This window comes from Natator depressus, chromosome 1, assembly GCF_965152275.1.
Source record: "Natator depressus isolate rNatDep1 chromosome 1, rNatDep2.hap1, whole genome shotgun sequence".
NCBI lineage: Eukaryota > Metazoa > Chordata > Testudines > Cheloniidae > Natator > Natator depressus.
This window is the reverse complement of record NC_134234.1, coordinates 120796980-120821364: the sequence shown is the minus strand read 5'-3', so window position 1 is coordinate 120821364 and position 24385 is coordinate 120796980. Positions and strand designations below refer to the sequence as shown.

Sequence of the window (24385 nt, the reverse complement as noted above, 5' to 3'; positions counted from 1 at the left end):
AAAACTAAGACTGAAACTATTTTTTCAGGGATTACATCTCTGCAGTCCCTATCTCAAGTGACACTTCTGAGGCACACCAAATTTCCAAGGAATCCAATTGACCATGTTGATTTTAGAAGACTTAGAAATGTCGACCTTTAAACAGAAGTCATGACACAACCTTAAGTATGATGCTGCTGCTGTGCCACTGTAATTTGTGTTAATGGGAGCCGCAAGCTCACACCATGAGGGCTTATTGATAACTCCTGAACTTAATTTTAACTATCAGTTAGTTACATATTATTGTTACTGAACTTTTGCTGCTGTGAGTCTCCATGGTTTTTCAGTTCTACAGTGTATGGAAATAATTTTCTTAAAATACAGCATATCATATACTCTAATACTTCTGTTAAAGTTGTTTAACATTTTTCCTCACAAAAAGGAAAGTGGATCTGTCATAAATATAAAGGGAAGGGTAACCACCTTCCTGTATACAATACTATAAAATCCCTCCTGGCCAGAGGCAACATCCTGTTACCTGTAAAGGGTTAAGAAGCTCAGGCAACCTGGCTGACACCTGACCCAAAGGACCAATAAGGGAACAAGATACTTTCAAATCTTGGGGGGTGGGGAGGAAGGCTTTTGGTTGTGCTCTTTGTTTACGTGGTTGTTCTCTCTTGGGGCTGAGAGAGGCCAGGCAGAAATTCATCTTCTCCAACGCATCCTAATCCACGTCTCCAATATTGCAACCAGTATAGGTAAGCCAGGCAAGGCGGATTAGTTTATCTTTTGTTTTATGTGAATTTTCCCTGTGTTAAGAGGGAGCTTTCTTTTGCTGTTTCTGTAACTTTAAGGTTTTGCCCAGAGGGGGATCCTCTGTGTTTTGTATCTGAATACCCTGTAAAGTATTTTCGATCCTGATTTTACACAGATGATTTTTACCTTTCTTTTTTTTAAATAAAATCCTTCCTTTAGGAACCTGACTGATTTTTCCATTGTTCCAAGACCCAGGGGTTTGGGTCTTTGATGATTTTGTAACAAATTGGTTAGGATATTATTCTCAAGCCTCCCCAGGAAAGGGGGTGTGTAAGGCTTGGGGGGATATTTTGGGGGAAGACGTCTCCAAGTGGGCTCTTCCCTGAATCTTTGTTAAATCGCTTGGTGGTGGCAGCAGCGTACCAGGTTTTAACCTAAGCTGGTAGAAATAAGCTTAGGGGGCTTTCATGCGGGTCCCCACATCTGTACCCTAGAGTTCAGGGTGGGGAAGGAACCCTGACAGGATTTTAGATGCGTGTTTACTTTTCCTGCAGAATAATATCTTATACAAAAGTTAGAGTGTTAGCAAGCTAATAACTTTTAACTGCATTTGGTAGAGTGAATCAGAAAGATTATGGAATTCTTTATCAAACCCCAGCATTGATATAATTTTTCCATTATGAATTTGGAATCACTAAGCTAATTTGCAAACGCTGATGTTTTAATTTAAACAATAAAATCAGCATATTTAACAGCCTTATTAAATGCTAGCTGCCTTCCTGTTTAGTTTTCTTGTATCCCTTCATTAATTTATTTAGTTCTGTTTATATGCAAATACATATGTTAATGCAGTGTTAAGGCTTAGACTTTAAACAAACAGAAATAGAAAATTTAGAGTGAAGGTTCCCACAACAGCCTTCATTCTACCTCTTCTGTATTTGATTTTTTTTAAAGTAACTTCTGTTTTATTCTGTTGGTTAAGCCCTCTAGGGAAGATACTAATTTCGCTATAGGTGTGTACAGTGCCTAGCACAATGATTTTTGACTGTGGCTCATATGTGCTAGCATCATATAAATAAATAATAATTAATGTATGTTTATACTTTATATGTAACAGTTGCACATATGTCGCATTTTGTACTATTTGATCTACGATCTGGTAATGGGATGTTATTTTAAAATGTGTTTTTTTTTCCTGACTCTTGCATGGTAAAAATCCCAACTTTGATGTAGCGTTAACAGATTTTTGCACAGAATTTTCGTTGTTTTTTTTCTTTGTATGCCTTTCAACCTGTCCACAATTTGCTCCTCTGTATTACTCTAAAGTGAAGCTCCCATAACTTGGCTATGTGCTGTTCATAGGCCATACAGTTTCTCTGCAGAACTTCCTTTCCAACTTCCTCCCCAGTAGGATGGTTTTTTAACCCAGTTATATGTTTGGCCTCCACACCGTGCCCTGGGAAAAAGTTCCACAGGTTGACTATGTGTTTTGTGAAGAAGTTATTTGATTTAAACCTGCTGCCTATTAATTTCATTGGGTGACCCCTGGTTCATGTGTTATGTGAAAGTGAATAAGGAAGTGTTGTTTATCCTTTCTCCAAACCATTCATGATTTTATAGACTTCTATCAGATCCCCCTTAGTCATTTCTTTGCTGAACAGTCTGTCTCTTTAATCTCTACTCATATGGAAGCTATTCCATACCCCTACTAATTTTTGTTGCCCTTCTCTGTACCTTTTCCATTTCTAGTGTATCTTTTTGGAGAGGGAGCAGCCTAGGCTGTTTCTTTCAACTCGTAGACATGGAATAAACCAGACTTGCCTGGGCTATGGATAACGGGGTTAAGCTTACGTAAAGGAATATGTGTGTAGGGCTCTTTGTGATTTTAAATCCACTTCTCTAAGTCCTGTGTACCTTATGGGCAGAATAAATCCTGCTTTGTTTTGAAGTAGCTGTTTCTGTATCACTGCAAACACATGCTGTCACAGGCTCCCAGAGGATGGCTCCTTCAGGTGCCAGGCCCATTGTGCTCGCTAAATAAGGCAGCTGGCAACTGAGAGTATAAACTGGAGATCCAGCTGGAGATGGTTGGATCATGAGATCCCACCCCAAGGCAAAGTGGAGGCACAGGCGTGCCACATAATAGGGGTGCACTTCGGGGACTGCAAAAGGGTCTCAGCAGGAGTAGCCTACTCAGGGGCTGTGACAAGTTGTTCCAGTGGTTAATTACCCTCACTGTGAAAAATGTGCACATTATTTCTTGTCTGAATTTATCTGGTTACAACTTCTAGCCATTGAATCTTGTTATACTTTGCTAGAGCGAAGGGCCTTCTATTATCAAATTTTGGTTCCCCACATACATAGTTATAGACAGTGATCCAATTACCTCTTAGCTGTCTCTTAATATTATAAGATTTAATTGGTGAACTCCTCTGTGCTTATACTCAGGTTCCTCCTTGAGAATGAATTCTCATCTGTATTTTAGATTCACTGCAGTTCACACCTCTGGCTGTGCCATACATCGCATTGTTCTTGACTTCCCATAATTCTGTAAAATATTGTCCTTGAAACCTGGGAGTGCTGCTCAGCTGCACCCTAACATCAGCCCTTCGCATGTTCCTCTCACGATCAGTAGGATTTTATGTTGTTATAATATTTAAATCCTGTGACCTGAGCCCTGTAAAAAGAATGCATTCATTGTTTTCATTTCATTTAATCTGACTTCTGCTTTATTCAGTAAACTAGATTTTATAGGCCTCCTTTTCATTTTATTGCCAATGCATTCCATTTAGAAATGTGTTGAACTGTTATGATCACAAAAGGCCCTTGTTGTGTGGTCCTTCCTTTGGAAACCACTTGTCACATTTACTGACTCATTTACATAATTCTCAGGAAGTTTTGAAGAAATTGACAAGAGAAATTAAAGACTATAATTTGAAAGGGCACCAGCAGAACAAAAACCAAATGACGTCCATAGAGTGTATGATGCAAATTAGAGTGGAAGTTTTGTCTTCTTACAAAATGAGTGACACCTCAAATTCGGCTCGGTGAGTTTTGCCCATGTAATTTCTCTTGATTTTCAGCCTGCTGTTGTTTAAACAGACATGCAGATTGCCAGCTTTTACAGTGGTTTCTATGATTGAACTAGTGATTATAACAGACTAGTGGTTGAGTAGCCAAGTGTAGCGCTTGCTTGGAAAATTGCCTGGTGATGAAGAAAGCTCTTTGTTGCTCTGGAGTGTGTCATAAACTTGATTAAAGTTACAGTTGTTACATTGTACAGTTGTACAGAAGTTACATTCAAAACTAAAAATTTGAATGTAATATGCACTGAACCAGTGTTTGTTCTGCTTAGAAAAACTGAGCCTGATTCTCCAATCACTGCACCCTATGAAACTTAAGCAGCTTCCATCCCCTACTTGTGGGTTCTTGTTTAACATGTTTTAAAAAGTGGATCTCAGAGTTCACTAGTTCATAGCAGAAGTGGTTCTTCCTCAGTACAGTTGAGGCAAATAAGCAGGGAGCGATGTGTACAGAAGCTTGCACAGCTGCTGACAGTGCTACACCTAATTTAGATTGCTTAAATCTACAGGTCCAGGACTAGGCAAACCCACCTATCAGTGACAAATAGGAAACTTTTCATAACCTGTTAAATTCTACACAATTTAAACTTTGTGAAAAAGTCAAGTCCTCATGCAAAGAGAATATTCCAAATGTGAAATGAATGTAAACTGTGGGGCGTCTTTCTGAGAGTGTAAACAGCCTGAAAAAAATGAGGTGTATATGGGTTATTGCCCCAAACTTGTTTCCTGGACACAGCCTGAGCAACTGACCTGTGTATTAGGGAGTTCCTTTGGGGTGGGGGTGACGTTGCACTCTATATGATTTTATGAAAATATGCTAATGAGTGTGAATATAATGTAACTGGAATATGCTTCATGTAAAAGGTCTCTTGTAAGGTATCATTACAAAGTTTATAATCTACTGAGTGTGGTCATCCTATTTGTATAAATGTATCACTCTTGTATCGGAAACTAAAAAATATGAAATATAACTCTGAGGGCCTATTGTAATTATGCAAAATGTGGGCCATTAATGGTGGTTTGGAATTTTGATGGCTCTCATCAACCAGGACAATTGACTGTGGATGGCTCTGTTTGCAGGCAGGCCTTCCTGTGAGTCAGGCTGGGAGGAATGAAGGCTTGGGGGTCTCACAGGACATGTGATCATGTCACCTGAACTGGGATCCATTTTTAACATGGTGCTTTTCCATTTAGAAGGAGGGGTGGGAACCCAGAGAGGGAAAAAGAATTCCTGCCTTATGCAAAAGATATATAAGGAGGTGGAACAGAACAAAGGGGGTGGCAATCATGAAAAATCCCCTAGCTACCACCTGAGCTGGAACAAGGGCTGTACCAGGGGAAAGGATTGTGCCCAGACTAGGAAGGCATACAGTCTGTGATAGAAGCTTATTGAAACATCTGAGGGTGAGGTTTTATCTGTATTCAGTTTTCTTACTGTATTAGGTTTAGACTTGTGTGTTTTATTTGATTTTACTTGGTAATTCACTTCGTTCTGTCTGTTATTATTTGGAACCACTTAAATCCTACTTTTTGTATTTAATAAAATCACTTTTTACTTATTTATTAACCCAGAGTATGCATTAATAACTTGGGGGGGGGGCAGGCAAACAGATGTGCATATCTCTCTGTCAGTGTTATAGAGGGTGAACAATTTATGAGTTTACCCTGTATAAGCTTTATACAGGGTAAAATGGATTTATTTGGGGTTTGGACCCCATTGGGAGTTGGGCATCTAGTGTTGGAGACAGGAACGCTTCTTAAGCTGTTTTCAGTTAAGACTGCAGCTGTTGGGGGATGTGGTTCAGATCTGGATCTGGGTTTGCAGCAGGCTAGTGTGTCTGGCTCAAACCAGGAAGGGCACTGAAGTCCCAAGCTGCCACGGGAAACAGGCTCAGGGGTAGTCTCAGAACATCAGGTGGCAGGTCCCAAGGGATTTTCTGTGATCCAACCCATCACAGTGGGTGTGAAGGGATTTTTTCCCCCAGGCCATCCCACTGAGGCAGGACTGTGTAGGGACCTCCAGAGCTGCCAGGGAGAAAAGAGGAGGATTTATGCCAGAGAGAGATGTGAACAGCCTCCATTCATCTTGAAAGGCTTGTCAGTTCTGAATAATCTTTGTCTTTCTCAGTTTTACACCTCAGACTGCTGTTCTAGAATTTTGGGAGGCTATAGCCACCACCCAGCACTGGTAGTAAATAGGGTAAATCTTCTGAATCTGCCACACTGCATGGTTGTTAAGGGTTGTACAGGCCTATCAACTTTCATGTGAACTAAATTAATGTAAATAGTAACGTGTAAAACTAGATTGATGCTAGGTAAAAAAAAGAATGGGGGGGGGGAAGGGAATGTTTTGACATTTCAGTTTAGAAATTAAATGTTGTCTCAGATGAGTTTTAGGGATAGTTAGGGTGAAAGGTCAATAATTTAAAAGTTTGCTGCTGTCTTGGGTTTTCTTCTTCCAAAATATTTGGAAGCACATTTTAAATAAATAATTTAGGGTGGCAGATGTTAGCTTAGGAGTCAAGAATACCAACTTTACTGGGAAGGCATCTAGAATATTAAACAAAAAAAGATTGTGTTTGACACATTTTAAGGGAGGCTAAGGCTTTGTGCCAAAATAAAAATTCTCAAGGTTCATTCAGTATTCATAGCCTATTTCACTGTGCCTTTGTGTAAAAAGTGATTTATTCTCTTTAATCATTTGCAGAATTTAACGTTTTCTTCCAAAGTATCTAGGGGTGAAATATTAATCATTGCAATACAAATGAGCTTATAGGTATTGACTGCAAAGTAACTATTCACAATGATATTTGAATCTCACCCGTATTTAAGTTCTTAACAGCTAATATTTCTTCTTCCATCATTTTACTTCTAAAGCATTCCCATATGGTTTGGTAAATTAGAGGGTAGGACAGAAACTCCAGGAACCAACCTTCTTTCACAAAGTTTTAAATAAAAGGTTGAACAAACTAATTGCATGAAAACTACTTCACACATGTTAATGTTTCTGATTTTTTTGGCCCTAATACATTTGTGTGAGGGAGACCTGCACTATAAATTGCATAACTCATACTATTTATGAGAGTGGTGGTAAATTAGAAGAAATTGTTCAATATCTTCATCGATGATCTGGAGGATGGTGTGAATTGCACCCTCAGCAAGTTTGCAGATGACACTAAACTGGGAGGAGAGGTAGATATGCTGGAGGGTAGGGATAGGATACAGAGGGACCTAGACAAATTAGAGGATTGGGCCAAACGAAATCTGATGAGGTTCAACAAGGACAAGTGCAGAATCCTTCACTTAGGACGGAAGAATCCCATGCACCGCTACAGACTAGGGACCAAATGGCTAGGCAGCAGTTCTGCAGAAAAGGACCTGGGGTTACAGTGGATGAGAAGCTGGATATGAGTCAACAGTGTGCCTTGTTGCCAAGAAGGCCAATGGCATTTTGGGATGTATAAGTAGGGGCATTGCCAGCAGATCGAGGGACGTGATCGTTCCCCTCTATTCGACATTGGTGAGGCCTCATCTGGAGTACTGTATCCAGTTTTGGGCCCCACACTACAAGAAGGATGTGGAAAAATTGGAAAGCATCCAGCGGAGGGCAACAAAAATGATTAGGGGACTGGAACACATGACTTATGAGGAGAGGCTGAGGGAACTGGGATTATTTAGTCTGCAGAAGCGAAGAGTGAGGGGGGATTTGATAGCTGCTTTCAACTACCTGAAAGGGGGTTCCAAAGAGGATGGCTCTAGACTGTTCTCCGTGGTAGCAGATGACAGAATTAGGAGTAATGGTCTCAAGTTGCAGTGGGGGAGGTTTAGGTTGGATATTAGGAAAAACTTTTTCACTAGGAGGGTGGTGAAACACTGGAATGCCTTACCTAGGGAGGTGGTGGAATCTCCTTCCTTAGAAGTTTTTAAGGTCAGGCTTGACAAAGCCCTGGCTGGGATGCTTTAGCTGGGATTGGTCCTGCTTTGAGCAGGGGGTTGGACTAGATGACCTTCTGAGGTCCTTTCCAACCCTGATATTCTAAGATTCTAACTTTAATTTTACTAGGCCCTGCCTGTCTGGATTTAGGCTCTTATCCAAGGCCCACTGAAATCAGTGCAAGTCTTTTTGTTGACTTCACTGGGCTTTGGATCTGATCCTTAGTCTATTGCATACACAGAGTGTACCAATGAAATGAGGACTATTGAAAGCTATAGAGTTCTCCATTTGTTTATGATAATGTACACAGGATTATCTCAGTTATGTCTCCATCAACAGTCATGAAGGAACTCCTCTAGCTTTTCCATTGTTTAACTCTATGTAATACCTTTTGGTTAGTTCTGAACTCTACCATGCCTCAACCAAAGGCCCCTCACTGTTCCCAGAACATTCTAGCCAGTTCCTTTCTGACCACAGCCTGCTAAGCAGATCTCCACAGGAGTTGATTAATGCAGTTCCAGCTCTCATTGCCTGACACCTCTCTTCCCAGACACCGGATATCCTTTTTTCTGACTTCCAGTGAATACCAACTGTATTGGCTGGGAAGCTCCTGCCTTCAGTCATCCCTTTCCTCAGAAGCTGATGGTTGAATCTCTGTTCTCTTCCCTGGTGAGCTGTTTTGCTACCCTTTTAAATTCCTTCTCCAGCTCTGTGCAAGCCTTGCAGGTGTGATGGGATGGAGCTGGTTGAGCCTAGAGCAGCTCCTTAACCCCCTATGGTTCTGGGTGCGGTTTGTATTCTGCATCACACCGTCCCAATCTCTCTTGTCTGTAGTAATTCCTCTTGCTAATTTTTCACAAGTGTTGCTCCTGCCAAAAGTAAGCTGCCAGTTTCTACAAGTGAGGCTGTCTCCTTAACTCCTGGCCTGAAAAGGATGGACAGCAGAGTGGCACGTTAAGGCATTCTGACTTTTAAGGATTTCCACCCATGAACTGCCTTCTATTATTTCATCTCTTAACGGCATGTAGCAGTGCTGAGTTAAGCTGGCTGGAAGCCATTTCTTGGATTCAAGAATAAAAAGACACATGAGTGACTTGCACATTTTATTTTGCTGCTCTCTGATGTACATCATGTAGAGAATTTGAAAATACTAGCTTTCTGTTTTGATTTAAGTGTGTAGGTGTTAAAATGAGGGTGAACATAATGGTTTTTTAAGTATTTGGCTTATCCTTATCTGACTGGTTTTATATATATATATATATAAAAAGAGACCTTTCTGCATAGCACAAATAATTTGATAAAGTGAACTATCTTTTTGCTATAGTGAGAGTTAGCATGTTGGAATGGAACCAGATTCTTGCAATCAACATTGGCTTGAACACAGAATGTCAGGTCCAATCCATGCCTTCTTGACAAGTTAACTTTGCAACACTTCTGCTTGGAATGTGTGAGAGAAAGGTGTCTGCTTTCAAGGACATGCCTAATGTTAATCTCTTTTGAGGCAAATTTCCCAAAATAGGTGTGCAAATTATGCCTTCAAAATGTGCATTCATCCTTGCAAAATGGACATTGTCCAGACAGTTGCACAACACGTGACTTATAATTGTGTGTGCAAATGCCTATGTTTTCAGTACAACTTTTGTTTTGTGAAATGTACCCTTTCAATCTAGATATTCACACCCCCTTCATTTTATTTTTGACTCACAAGGATGATGTAAGATATATATTTTAATATTTGTCTTTTTAAAAATCTGGCAGCTTTTACTGAGAGAAGGCTCTGTAAAATGATGCAGACCTATATACATAGGAAGTCATGTAGCTGTTACATCCGTCCATACAAATCTCTTGTAGCTAGGGCAATGGTAGTGACCAGAGGCATTTGGCCATCTCAGATGTCAGTGTTTAATTGTGTTTTTCACAGAGTTCTACCTTAAAGATAATCACATCTTCTATCACTTGGACTAAACAGGACTATCAACAAGAATAGTGAGTGTGGACTTTGTAATGCAATGGTGGATGTGATTTCTCCACTCTGACCCCACAGTGACCAATTGCTATTGTTTTAACAAAAGGTTACCTGAATAAAGCCCAGTTGACCTTGGAATTTAAATCTGGTGTCACTCATACTGTGGATGTGCTGATCTGTGGCTGAAAAGCAGCTGGTCTTGTTGTGTCTCCTCTGCTCCTTATTCTATGCTATGGTCTTTGCTTTTTCATTTGATCTCTTCCCTCCACCATGGGTTGCTGTTTCTTTTCAGCTCTCTCACATTCTTTCCCTTCACTCATGCTGGATGAAGCTACCACTGTCACATTGCAAACTGCCCTACACAATCACCATCACAGTTCCATCCCCGAGGCAGGCATAAAATGTGCTATTGCAAGTGGCATAACAGCCTAGAAATCATTTATATATAGTGAGACCTGTTTTAGGAGGCCAACAATGATCACTTACTTAACAGAAAAGATCTAATAATGGCAGAACAAGATTGTGTTCGGGCAACATTAGAAAAAGTCTATTCAAGATTAAAAATACTTATCTGGTGCCAACATTTATTATCTGTAAAAACTTAACACATGTTCATACAATTTGTGTATTCAGGTACATATGGCAAAGTAACAGCACTAAAATTAAGATGCTTTAAAATACTTCAGTGCAGTACAATTTTATTTTACATTCAGAACTGTTAGAAAAAAAGAGTCCAGGAAAAGGGGTTCTTTCTGAGTGGAATATTTCAGCGTTTTAGTCAACATAAATGATTTTGAAATAGCATAGAGAGTACATTTGTAAAGTTTGTGGATGATACCAAGCTGGGAGGGGTTGTAAGTGCTTTGGAGTGGAGAACAGGATTAGAATTCCAAATGATCTTGACAAACTGGAGTAATGGTCTGAAATAAATAGGATTTAATTCAACAAGGAAAAATGCAGAGTACTACACTTAGGGAGGAATAATCAATTACACAAATACAAAGTGGAAATGACTACCTAGGAAGGATTAATGCAGAAAAGGATCTAGGGCTATAGTGGATCACAAACTAAATGAGTCAACAGTGTAACACTTGCAAAAAAAAGCAAACATTCTGGGATGTATTAGCAGGAGTGTTGTAAGCAAGACATGAGAAGTAATTCTTCCATGCTACTTAGAATAATAAGAATAATAAGGCCTCAGCTGGAGTACTGTGTCCAGTTCTGTGCATCACACTGTGGGGAAGATGTGGAAAAATTGGAAAAAAGTCTAGAGAAGAGTAACAAAAATGATTTAAGATCTAGAAAACATACAAGGAAAATTGAAAAACTGGGTTTGTTTAGTCTGGAGATGAGAAGACTGAGTGGGGACATGATAATAGTCTTCAAGTATGTAAAAGTTTGTTATAAAGAGAAGAATGATAAATTGTTTTCCTTATCGACTGAAGACACGATAAGATGTAATGGGTTTAAATTGCAGCAAGGGAGATTTAGGTTAGACATTAAGAAAAACTTCCTATCTGTCAGGGTAGTTAAGCATTGGACCAAACTACTTAGGTAGATTGTGGAATCTCTGTTCTTGGAGGTTTTTAAGTGTAGGTTAGACAAACACCTGTCAGGGATGGTCTAGATAATATTTAGTCCTGCCACAGTGCAGGGGACTGGACTAGATGACGTATCGAGGGTCCCTTCCAGTTCTATGTTTCTCTGATTCTACGTCTTTAATTTCATTAATGGATCCAAATAGTTCCACATTTTGTGGGTATTTGTCTGATCTCTCTCTCTCTCTCTCTCTCTCTCTCTCACACACACGCGCAACATTAGCAAATACTCAGTGTTGATGTGTACTCAGGTTTCATGTGTGGAGTGCATGTGTACTCAGGTTGCATGTTTTTGTAGAGGAAATATGAAGCTTTAAAGTTTTGTATTATACTGTGAGGGAGATTAATGTGTTGTGTGTTTTTCTTATGTGTTGGAGGCAGATGGAAGTTCCTTGTGAAGATGGGGAGTCTATCATCATCAGTGGAGAAGATGTGTATAGGCATTAGTGAGTGGTTAAGAGATGTCCCATAACTTGGCATTCCCTGATTTTCAGGCATGACACCCCTAGCGATGTTTCATCCCTTGTAAACAAATTTTCATTTGGGGAATATCCTGGGTTTTTGATACAGCACATATAAGATGTATAGCTGTCCCCTCTTGATGAGGTTGCTGGACTGCTGTGGTGTCCTAAACCTTCTTAATGTACTTAATAGAATGCCAGGTGTACCATGACTTGAAGGAAAGCACTGAAGACATGTTAGTTGCTAGCCCTGCACGTACCTGGTGGATCCCAAAAACACACACATGCACAAATTACACACACACAAAGTTATGAGTAATAGTGGTCATTTTGACTGAAGGAAAATTTTGAATACACTGGAAAAGATAGGAGAAAAATCATTAATAATGGTGTTTAATTGCAAACTGATTTTGTTAAATGCACACTCATCACTAGCTGGTGGGGAGTTTTAACTATATGGAAAATGCGAATTATAACATACCAGCCATTTATCAGCAGAAAGGAACTGACGAAAAGTGAGAGACAGGGGGAAAGAGTTTTCTTAAAGGGCTAATTTTTAATTAATTTCAATTCATAAACCAAGTAACAGATTTACTTACAAATTCCAGAAAATGCAGTCCTTACCCACAAATTATGTGCTGTAAATTTGGGAAAGATGCACTGTATTCAACTTGCAAAACAAAGAGGCTGAATATCTTCTTCAATTGTAAAATAGACTCCAGCCTTAATATAGAGGTACTATTGTACCTGTATAATACATACATACACACACACACGCACGCACGTTATATGCACAAATGGCTGTGTACGTACATATTCCCACTGCATGTGGTGATGATACCAATATAACTAACTGGAGAACCATGTGATAAATGAAATTTACTACATTGGCCTGCAATGGCAAAAAATTCATCTGCTCTGGGACTTCTACTAAAATTCCACACCTTTAGGCTTCAACAAACAACTACTTAAAAAGAAAAAGGCAACCTGCCAGAGAAATGTTTCTCTGTTTCCCTCACATGGGGGAATTTCCACTCAAAATTACTCTGGCCCAAGTTCTAGAATGGGGCAAGCTTCACCAGTGACTGGTTTAAATTTCAATATCTTGTCGCTGTATAGGGCTAGCCATGGAATCTGTAAACAACTGGATAGGTAAAATTCCAAGCTTGCCAATGGAACCCAGTATCTGTTTAGCACCTTGTTATTAGCTTTCAAATCATAACGTTTTTAGGTAGAGAAAAATACTTTTGGTTATTTATAGAGATTTTCATGTCTCCCTCTGGGCTCTGTACTGCTAGGCTAATGTTAAAAGAGGCCTCAATCTGGTAAAGCACTTAAGCACATGCTTAATTTTAAGCATGCGAGTAGTCCCTTCGAAGGCAACAACAGGGCTGCAACGCATCATACTAACGTTTTTTTGAAGCTCAGTAAAACATATCTAAAACTGTCTTTCTCTAACATACCAAATGTAACATGCTCAGAACAAATGGTATTATGGTGTAGTATTGTTTTTATCACCACTTGTTTGGGATGATCTACTTAATTTACTAGTGACTTTGCCAGTGCCGTCATACCAAACTCATGCTAATATAACTTTGTATTCTCTGTGTGTGTACCTATATGATATACTGCTTTTTTTTGTCTTCACTGCAAATATGTCTGATGACTTGGCATCTTGCACAAATGGAAACTCTGGATGTGCCTTTAAGATTTTCATGCAAAGGAAACTATTTCAGATTACAACAATTAATATGCATATATGTTTTCTCAGGATTTCAGGTTCTTAGAAGGATGCCCATTTTATCAAGCTTTTCAATTTGGATGTATGCCAAACAATATCCCAGTTATTAAAAGCGACAGCTTTTTCTTAATTAGTCATTTGCAAAGTCTGCAGCTGCCGTGGTTATCTTTCCCTCTCCTTCCTCATATTCTAGACACTAATTCAAGTGCTTGATTATTTTCAAAATGGAGAGTCAGCTCTCTTTTGGACTGCAATAATATTCTGTTTGCAATCAGAGATTTCTGTTCTGAAGATTTTCTTTCTTGGTGGAGTTTAATGTGAAATAAACCAAAGCACAAAACTATTTCTGTTTTTTTTTTCCTTGGGGCAGTGCAGAAAATGTGCACACACTTCCTGTGTAGGAGGCATCACAGAATTTTCAGAGTGCATGGTACATTAAAGTTACATGATAGTCCTATTTCTCTAAAACCAATAGAAACTGTAGACATAACTGTATCCTGTAGAAACCATAACTGTGCAGAACAGGAGTTTAAAATCAGCCCATCAAACAAGAGACACACTGACTGATTTCTCTCTCTCTCTCTCTCTCTGATCTATTGTAGTCTAAAACACAAACCATTTAGGATGTAATAGAAATGGGATGAAATTTAATAGTGCAAAGTGCAAGGTCATGCATTTAGGGACTAACAACAAAAATTTTTGCTGTAAGCTGGGGACTTATCATTTGGAAGTGACAGAGGAGGCGAAAGACTTGGGTGTATTGTTTGATCACAGGATGCAGTGTTAATACCATTATACAAGGCACTTCTGAGACCTCATCTGGAATACTGTGTGCAGTTTTGTTCTTCCATGTTCAAGAAAGATGAATTCAAACTGGAACAGGTGCAGAGAAGGGCTATGAGAATGATCGGAGGAATGGAAAAATCTACCTTATGAGAGGAAACTCAAACTTGGCTTTGTTTAGCCTAACCAAAAGAAGGCTGAGGAGAGAGATGCTTGCACTCTATAAATACACCAGAGGGATAAATACCAGAGAGGCAGAGGAGTTATTTAAGTTAAGCACCAAGGTAGAAACACAACCAAATGGATATAAACTCTCCATCAACAAGTTTAGGCTTGAAATTAGACAAAAGTTTCTGACCATCAGAGGAGTGAAGTTCTGGAACAGCCTTCCAAGGGGAGCAGTGGGGAAAAAAAACCTAACTGGCTTCAAGACTGAGCTTGATAAGTTTATGAAGGGGGTGGATGGTATAATGGGACTGCCTACAATGGTATGTGACCCCTGGTGGACTGCTAGTGGCAAAAATCCCCAGTAGCCAGAGATGGGACAGTAGATGGGAAGGGTTCTGAGTTACTACAGAGAATTTTTTCCCAGGTATCTGCCTGGTGGGTATTGCCCACAGGCTTAGGGTCTAATTGCTCACCATGTGTGACTTTGAGAAGAAATTTCCCCCTGGGTTAGATTGGCAGAGACCCTGGTTTTTTTTTTTTTTTTGCCTTCCCCTGCAGCTTGGGGCACAAGTCACTTGCAGGTTTAAACTAGTGTAAATTATGAATCTTCTGTAACTTGAAGTCTTTAAACAATGATTTGAGGACTTCAGTAACTCAGCCAGAGGTTAGGAATCGGTGACAGGAGTTGGGGGTGGTGTTCTGTGGCCTGCAATGTGCAAGAGGTCAGTCTAGATGATCACGATAGACTTGAAGGTCAGAAGGGGCCATATAGGCAATGAAATACAGTAAATTAGGACACTCTGCTCTCATTCTTTTATTTCTTAGCTGTTGTTTCTTCTTCGTCTTCTCTTTCCTTTCCTCTCTCTCTGCTCCTGTCTGCTACCTTTTGTTGCTTCTTCCTCTTGCACTTTGTTGTTGTTAGCTTCTGTTGTTGTGAGTGGGCTTCTGTGGAAAGGTGGGTTTTGCATGTGTCATAAATATAAAGGGAAGGGTAAACCCCTTTAAAATCCCTCCTGGCCAGAGGAAAAATCCTCTCACCTGTAAAAGGTTAAGAAGCTAAAGGTAACCTCGCTGGCACCTGACCAAAATGACCAATGAGGAGACAAGCTACTTTCAAAAGCTGGGAGGAGGGAGAGAAACAAAGGGTCTGTGTCTGTCGGTATGCTGTTTTTGCCGGGGATAGAACAGGAATGGAGTCTTAGAACTTTTAGTAAGTAATCTAGCTAGGTATGTGTTAGATTATTATTTCTTTAAATGGCTGAGAAAAGAACTGTGCTGAATAGAATGACTATTTCTGTCTCTGTGTCTTTTTTGTAACTTAAGATTTTGCCTAGAGGGATTCTCTGTGTTTTGAATCTAATTACCCTGTAAGGTATCTACCATCCTGATTTTACAGAGGTGATTCCTTTACTTCTATTTACTTCTATTTCTATTAAAAGTCTTCTTGTAAGAAAACTGAATGCTTTTTCATTGTTCTCAGATCCAAGAGTTTGGGTCTGTGGTCACCTATGCAAATTGGTGAGGATTTTTACCAAACCTTTCCCAGGAAGTGGGGTGCAAGGGTTGGGAGGATTTTGGGGGGAAAGACGTGTCCAAACTACGTTTCCCGGTAAACCCAGTTAGAGTTTGGTGGTGGCAGTGGATATTCCAAGGACAAAGGATAAAATTAATTTGTACCTTGGGGAAGTTTTAACCTAAGCTGGTAAAAGTAAGCTTAGGAGGTTTTCATGCAGGTCCCCACATCTGTACTCTAGAGTTCAGAGTGGGGGAGGAAACTTGACAGCATGGTAATAGGAAGAGTAGATGTCATGTGATGACTAAAGATCATTCTGATACTTGCCAGTAGGATGAGCCTCAACCTAAAAGGCTCCTAAAAGGTTACCAAAAAGGCTGTGCCTCCATCCCTTTGATAGTTTTCCCCAGGGACACCAATAGTTTGTGTGTCCCTATAGGGTACAATGGGCTCTGAGAGTCTTGAATAGAGAAGCCAGTCCCTGCAGTACCCTGGTTCCTTAAAATAGTTCAAGATTAGGGAATGGACCCTAAACTGGAGCCAGGACAAGCGGGAAGTCAACTGAAGGCACAAAGCCTGGACGTGATATATTCTTCATAGCTAGTCCGTCCCCAGAGGCTGTCTGCCATGCATTGCACAAAATGGAGTTTCTAGTTAACTTTGATAGACACAGACAGTCCTGGGGAGAGGACGTTACACTAGTCCAGTCATAACATAGTAAACCCACGGAGTGATTAGGTCTGTATCAGTGGGTGTGGTCTCCTGGTTAGCTGGATTTGGAAGAAGGCACCATTTCAGTCTGGTTTCCATGGACTAGGGGTGAGTCTAGTGATAGTTGGAGGCTTCTTAAGGCAGATGATTTAAGAGCATGACCAAAGTCTTGATTAAACTCCTTGAAGTGTTTCCCTGTTCCTCACTTCTGTTTTGCCTGGAACACAGTGTGTGATGACATAGATTGCGCCTTCTGAGAAAGAGATGGAAAATTGTGTATAATCTGCACAATTATAGTGTGTGGGGGGCATGATAGTATAATAATTTCTTTCCTAGGGTCTCCTATACTACATATGTTTAAAAAAAGACAGAGATGATAATATTGCTCCCTGTACAGCTGCACATGTGAAGCTTTTGAGGGCTAGGAGCTGCTACCCATCACTACTCTCTGGGATCTGCTAGAGATGAATGAAGAAAGCCACACTGGAGGATGTCTTGTAGTAAACATTTGTGTGTAAACCTAATGCAGTTTATAAAGACTGGGAGTAACTTGTAGAAAAACATCCTAATAAAACATTGGCACCATGTTAACAAATGAGTTACAATATGCTTCTCTATGCAATTCAGTTACTTTACATAAACATTAGCAAATAATTATTTCCTCTGTATAGCACATTTAAGGTGATTTGTCTTCATGACAAGCAGGAGGAAACAAATAATGCCAAGATATTTACACAGATTGCTCCAAAAATATTAAGAATGGTTAGTTCTTAAACTTTCCAGGTTTGCTAAACGTTACACTTGTGCAATATGGGTCTAAAATCCTGCCACTTAGCGCATGGTTTGTATAGGTATAAATGTTGAGGGTACAATAGGGGCAAAGGTGGTGGAGAATCAGGGCTTTGGGACCTAATTTTACCTTTAGACTTGAATCCAAAACTCGTGTTGATTTTAATCGGAACTGCACAGGTCTATCTGAGGACAGAACATCGGCTCTCTGTTTGGTTTCGCTGTGGTGCAGTGGTGGCTGAGACTAGACAGTAGAGAGAGAAATCAGTCAATTCATGTGAAACATTCATTCATCATAGTCCTTATTTATACTGAAATACACTAAGGCCAGATCTTCAGCTCTGGCGAAGATCACATCAAGCAAGTCGGGGGTTAATCAATCATTTAATTTGCATTCATAGATTACACGTTGTTTTTATTTTGGAAGGCAGAAAGGATATAATGGAGTTGTCAATGGCAATAGTCAAGGGATACGATGGACAAAGATTAGGAGTTCACCCCTTCTGTGGATACTGCTAAAGCATTCCTGGCCTTGGAGGATTTTTCTTCCTGTCGCTTATAAATACTTCTAAAGAGCTTAACTTCTTGCCCTTGGAATGTCCAGGCATTTTCAAAGCATTTTCCTGGGAGCATTTCCCTCTACAGGTTTTTCACAGCTCAACATTTCAAATTACTCCAGGTGAGTGCTGTAGCTATAATATGGTCAGGAATACTTTTTAGGAGCACAGTAGATACATTTTCAGCTCATGCAATTATGCCAAAATCCCACATCCACCTTGACAACAGCTGACATCATCTTTAGTCCACATCATTCCCATCTCCTAAGTGATGCCATGCAGGTGACTTGTGTAGAGGAAGGCACTACATCCGTATACAGCCTGGCCCACCACCCAACATCTAGTCTTCCTCCTTAAGCTGCTGAACTGCACCAATTCCCCTGCCTGGCAAATCTTTCCACTCATGGAGACGGGAGATGGATTTGGCCCTCATTAGTCCAGATTCACTCTCAGCAGGACTGAGAGGCCCCCTTTCCTTAGGGAGAGTGCCCCCTTCCCTTAGGGATTCTGTCCTTGGAGGGCAGCTTCATTTTGCAGCTAGGGCTTTGTCAGAGACTCATCACTGGAGGGATCCAGCGGGCCTAGCTACATCCCCTACGCCAGCCCTGCTCTTTCTTTGTGCCATTTCTGCCACACTTTCTCCCTTAGCAGTATAAGCATTGCTTTTGGGCTGCTTGACCACTGCTGCGGGGCACTTATTCTCACAGAGAGTGAATCAAACTCAATATGTTTGTTTGCCAAGTGTTGGTGTTTCCTTCCTTGGTGGTGAGTGGAGATAGCAATGAGTCATGACTTTTGGATCTGGAATCTGACTCAATTACAATGTCCTCAAAGCCTGGGGTGAGGATTTGTGGTCCAGGTTTAGGCCCGTTGGAAAGTTCTGGAATGTGAGCTGTCTCAAAGCTTGGGGAGGTTTGGCTCCATGTTTCACTTTGTGTTAATCGCTAGTTTTAGGAAAGTATTTTTGTTGAATTGAATGAGATTTCCTAATCCTTCATCTTCCTCTCTTCAAGTACATGCAACCTTGATAGATCAGGCTTGCCTCATGCTTAAGGGGAAATTCTTGTGAGAGTTGTTTTAGTAGTGTAGAGACATCAGAAGCCAGATTATGGAGGCTCAAGTTGAGAGCTTGAGGAGAGGGAGCCTATGAAAGGGAATGCTGCCGGCTTTTGGAGACCAATAGAATGGAGGAGAGTAGTTAGAAAAGCTGGTGGTACTGAGAGAACTTTATTTTCCAAGATGGCTGTTCCAATAATGTCTTCATAGGTAGAGAATGGATCCAGTGAGAGAAGCGCTAGCAGTTAAAGTCAAGGGGGAAAGTGTTTATAGAGTAGAACATAACGCAATATATACATTACTATTTTACAAATTCATTAAAAGGCAATGAAAATTCCAAATCAGGATCCAATATTATGTGGCTTTATGAAGACCTTTCTTCACATTCTAATGTGTGCTACATAACTGAAAGAATTTTTCTCTATATTTTTATGCATGCAGTGTTTTCAACAATTTTGCTGTGTTCCAAGGATCGCAATTAATCTAAAATTCCCTTGAAAGCATGCAATATGTTATTTAAAGTTCCAAAAGTACATATGTATTGGAAGAATAAAAATTGCATTTCCTGTGTAAGGGAATATTTGTGTAGAACTACTGTGGATCTCTTTCTTTATGAATTGAAGGGCAGTCAACATTTGCTAACTTCATTAATGGAGAGAATATTTGATCTGCAAATTTCTACTTTTATTTTTTAATCAAATTTAGGTAGAATGTCATTGGGTTTTAATTTTAAACCTTTGGATTTTCTTAAAAACTAGCCTCTGTTTGCCAGATGGTGGGAATAGGCATCAGGGGATGGGTCACTTGATGATTTCCTGTTCTGTTCATGCCTTCTAAAACATCTGGCATTGGCAACTGTCAGAAGACAGTATACTCGGCTAGATAGACCATTGGTCTGACCCTGTTTGGCCATTCTTATGTTCTATGTTCCTTGGGGACAAGGGAAGCAGAAACACATGTGTACCAGCTGAATGGCCCCAGATCTTAAGTGCATGCAATCAATCTGTTATATTTTGCTATTTCACAGTATCAGTGAGCTAGAAGTGGCCTCTTAGAAGGCCATTTTATTTATCTACCTGCCCTGTGGCAGGATCTTAGTATCTCTAAATCATCTGCAGTACTTGATTATTAGTCTTTGACTTTAAGATTTCTTCCAGGAAGGATTTTTTCCCCCAGAGGCATAATGTTCAAGCTATAACACTTTGATAGAGGTGTATGAAATAGTCACAACAAAAAGAGAAATAACTTGAAATGGTGAGGAGCTGTGTGCATATCATTAACAATTAAAAAATGATGTATCACAATAGTTTTTCATCCAAATATCGGCCTCTTATCCAGTAGAGTTTCCTTCTGAGCAAAAATAAGCACGTGCCTAGTGAAAATTCTCTTTGAAATCTGAAGTTTCTTAGCTTGAAATTTGCCATAGTCCCTTGACAAAAATTGCCGTTTCATGCACAGACGGTTCCAAAATACATTTAAATAATGTTGATAATAACCCTAGAGTATGAGTCAGGAAATTCTGTGGTTGTTTTCCCTGGTTGAATATTGAGCTTTTAAATATCTATGGATGAAAAGAAGTGTTCAAGTGTATTAATGTATGCTGTGTTATTTTAGTCATGACGGTCCCGAGATATTAGAGATACAAGGTGGGTGAGGTAATCTCTTTTACTGGAATAACTTCTGTTGGTGGGAGAGCTTGAAAGTTTGTCTCTCTCACCAACAGAAGTTGGTCCAGTAAAAGAGATTACCTCACCCACCTTGTCTAACTGTATTAACAACATATACATACAGTATATATGTAAATGTGGGTACATGCATACTCCGTGTATACATAGTTTATCACTGTTTTTAAGAGAGAACCCCCTATCCTGGAATAGCCTTCCATTTCCTCAGTTTATCCTCTAGCCAAAATGTCCTGGAAGTTCTATATGGTAGCCACCAGTGTACTCTCTGAGGAGGACTAGACAGAGAACGCCTTTCAGTGCCTTTCCTAATCAGATGGAATTTTATTTGTGAAGCAAACTCAGTGGAATTTTCAGCAGCACAAGATGCTTCCTCTTGCTAAAGCCTGAACATACTTGCTGATTCCTCAGCACTCCCAGGCATTACTGGCCCCAACAGCATAAGATTGTTAATCAAATGTGGATTGCCTCCTACATTTGTACAGGGTTTCTATTTCTACATAAAACTAGAACATATACTTGTAAAAGAGATTTGTAAAATTTCCTTGCTACACAGTCAGCACAAAAAAATAGGTCAGAAAATGTTTAAATGAAAAATGTGTTACTGTGTATTTTATGTCCTTAGTAAAATAAATGTGCATCTTAGACAAATCTAGAAAATGTAACAAATACTCCCTGTTCTCTTTATTTAATACAGGGTGGATTGCAATGTTGGGAGCTATTTGGCTACTAGTGTTAGCTGACATCCATGATTTTGAGATGATACTAAACAGAGTGGAATGGGCAACACTTCTTTTCTTTGCAGCACTGTTTGTTCTAATGGAGGTAAGAAGAATTAAGACAAAAATGCACTTATTCCCCTTTATTTTTAACCTGTGATTTCTATAATTTGGACAGTTAGAATTGCAAGAAGCACTTGAATAATGGGGGCAAGCATTATCCTGAATAGAGACTTCATACAAGAAGGGGGTGAAAGTTCTGTGATATTTCTCTTAATAGTTTAGTCATAATAATAGAGAACAGAATTATGGAATGGGGAGAACTGCTCTGGAGTGAAGTCTCACTTTCATTGTAACCTGGATTTTGTCCTTTTCCCCTTCTCTAATTTCCAATAAAGAGAGGTTTAGTTTCAAACTTGGCATGTGCGTTCCATGTGAACAGACAATTATTTTTTAACCAAGTTTGAAGTTATTTAGAGAAGCCATAGAAAAAACAGGAGTTAATCGTAGTTCAAAAATACCTCACTTTTCCCCATATCCTGGCTACAAAATGGCTCGTCTGAGAGGATTCAATTGCGGTTTGTTTGAAAGCTGTTTGTACGATCTAGCACATGAGACCAAATTTCAAATACTGAAAATCATGGTTAAAACCCTGAGTGCAAGTGATGCTTGAATAGTTTAATACATTGTTGTACATTCAATTTCTGAATGGCTGGTTGATTCAATCCTATTTGAATCCCATTTGATTCACTATTTGAGAATGTGATGTGAAATTTTTGTTTTGGTTTGGCACAAATGTTTGGAGAAGGGGTGATCTTCGTATGAATACCCGCATTCACATGCAAACAAGGTGATTTGTACATGCACAAGAATGCTTGTTATTCACTAGTCGTCATTCTGTATTAAAAGTTTCAATCATCCCATCATGGTGCAGAAATAAGGCCATGATATGACTTAGATGAACAGTAATACACCGTGAATAGTCAAAATGAGCAGTTTATAAACAACTCATAATTTGAAATTTGTTTGCGTAGTCAAATAACTATAAATAGCAAATAGATGTGTATATCTCAATTTATTTATGAACAATTCATCAACAGAAAAATGGGCTAAATTTGCAGCTGATATTTGTCATGAATAATTCAGCTAGTTTTGTTTAATACACCAAATAAGGAGTTCAGAACCTAGAAAACTCCTGAAAGATTACTGGAGGCTCTGATCATCGGAAAGGTTGCAATCAGCTTTATGGAGTTCACCACACCGCTCGTTCATCTATTGTGACCTAGTGGTCCCATTCACATACATGCTCACACATGCAGTTTCCAATGCTATCTATTCTGAAATGTGTCAGGCAGGTTTGGGAATCCCTACTGAAGTCACCTTGGTTTTATGGTGCTAGCATTTTATGTAAGTCACATTCTCTGAGTTACTGTTTTATCTTGAGTTTAGATGTTTTTATTTGAGTACAGTGTGGCTATAATGTAATGTAGTAAACCATGTTGAAAGCAGTTTTACTGCTTACTGAAATCTTGATTCCTATTGATATAATTGGAAGAATGGTTAACAAAACAATATTTCTTCAGGCTCTCTGGAGCCATACTATCATTAACTCATGAAACAAACTGGGACAGATGAAATGCTCATTGGAAAAGCGGCATGCACATTTAAACTCTTCCCCTTACAAAAATTGGGGAGACAGCTCTGTTGCTGTTACCTAAATGCTGAGAAGTTTATTTTTGAAATGGGTACAGCGTATTATTGGAGTGTAGGCGTGTAGGCTTGCATAGCTGCCCCTCACTGTCAATCTCTGAGGGCGGCCACGCCTCTTCACTGTCACACACCTGGAATGGCAGTCTGTATTAGGGGAAATATTAGCTGTCTCTAGGACTCAAACCCTCAGACAGGGTAGAGCAATGAACAGTTCAGGGGCCCAGGTCCTGGAGCAGGGCAGCGCACCAAGTACAGTGTAGGGGGCTCCAGCAAAGGGTGAGCACCCCAGCAAGTGCCATCCCAAGGGAGGGGCAGCAGGGGGGGATGCAGGCCCACCCAACTCCACTGCCTCCCAGCCTAGGGCCCTAACAGCGGCAGAGTGGTCTGCCACTGGGTCAGCGTGGATCCTGACCACAAAACGCTGACCTAATCTCTGGCAGCGCTGCTGCCAGACTGGGGTCGGCTGTCCCTGGGACACTTCCTATACTCCCCCTCAGGTGTACCTTCCAAGGGTTGTCCGCCGTCTCCCCGGGGTACACTGTGAGTGGCAGTCCCAGCAACTCCTCAGCATCTAGTGTGTCTGGCCATATGGGTATCTCGGGGCCCTCCTCGGGACAGCAGAAGTCTTCAGTGGGCTCCTGCATCCGCAGTGGGGAGAATGTGTGTCGTGTTTAGATGCTGCTTGTAATTATTAGAACTGGGAGCACTGGCTGTTGGGAGTCGGAAAGCACAGGAAACAGGAAGGAGTGGGAAGTTGAGGAGGCTGAGTGAGAGCTACAGAGGGTGCAGCAGCAGCTTGGTAAGGAGGTTTCCACTTTAAAAATAAAGTCCTGTTGAAGTTTGTTAGTACCTTGCCTGGTTGTTACAACATTTTGGAGATGAGGATGGATCTTCTGCCTCTGAACCCACCTGCATCCTTTCTGCAAAGCCCAGGTGAGCCTCCAATTGCTTTTGCTGCCTGGATCCATATGTTTGAGACTTATCTGCTTGCAGTCAGTGCTACAGAGATTTCTGAAATAAGAAAGTGTGCTCTGCTAATCCACTGCCTAGGAGCAGAAGGGCAGTGTATATTTTACACTTTTCCCCTTGCAGATGATAAATATGAGACTGCACTCACTGCATTAAAGAACTTTTTTGTGCCAAAAGTGAACGTAGTAGTTAATCGCTACAGATTTCGCC

General features: G+C 40.2%; 1 protein-coding gene across 3 annotated transcripts in view; it reads left to right on the top strand.

Moving 5' to 3' along the window:
• Positions 1–24385, top strand: part of OCA2 (OCA2 melanosomal transmembrane protein) — a 336400-nt gene that overhangs the window by 216719 nt on the left and 95296 nt on the right. For all 3 annotated transcript variants that reach the window (XM_074965665.1, XM_074965648.1, XM_074965656.1), the window contains one exon: positions 21475–21602. In XM_074965665.1, coding sequence (XP_074821766.1) covers positions 21475–21602 — 128 coding nt within the window. The remainder of the gene's footprint in view (positions 1–21474; positions 21603–24385) is intronic.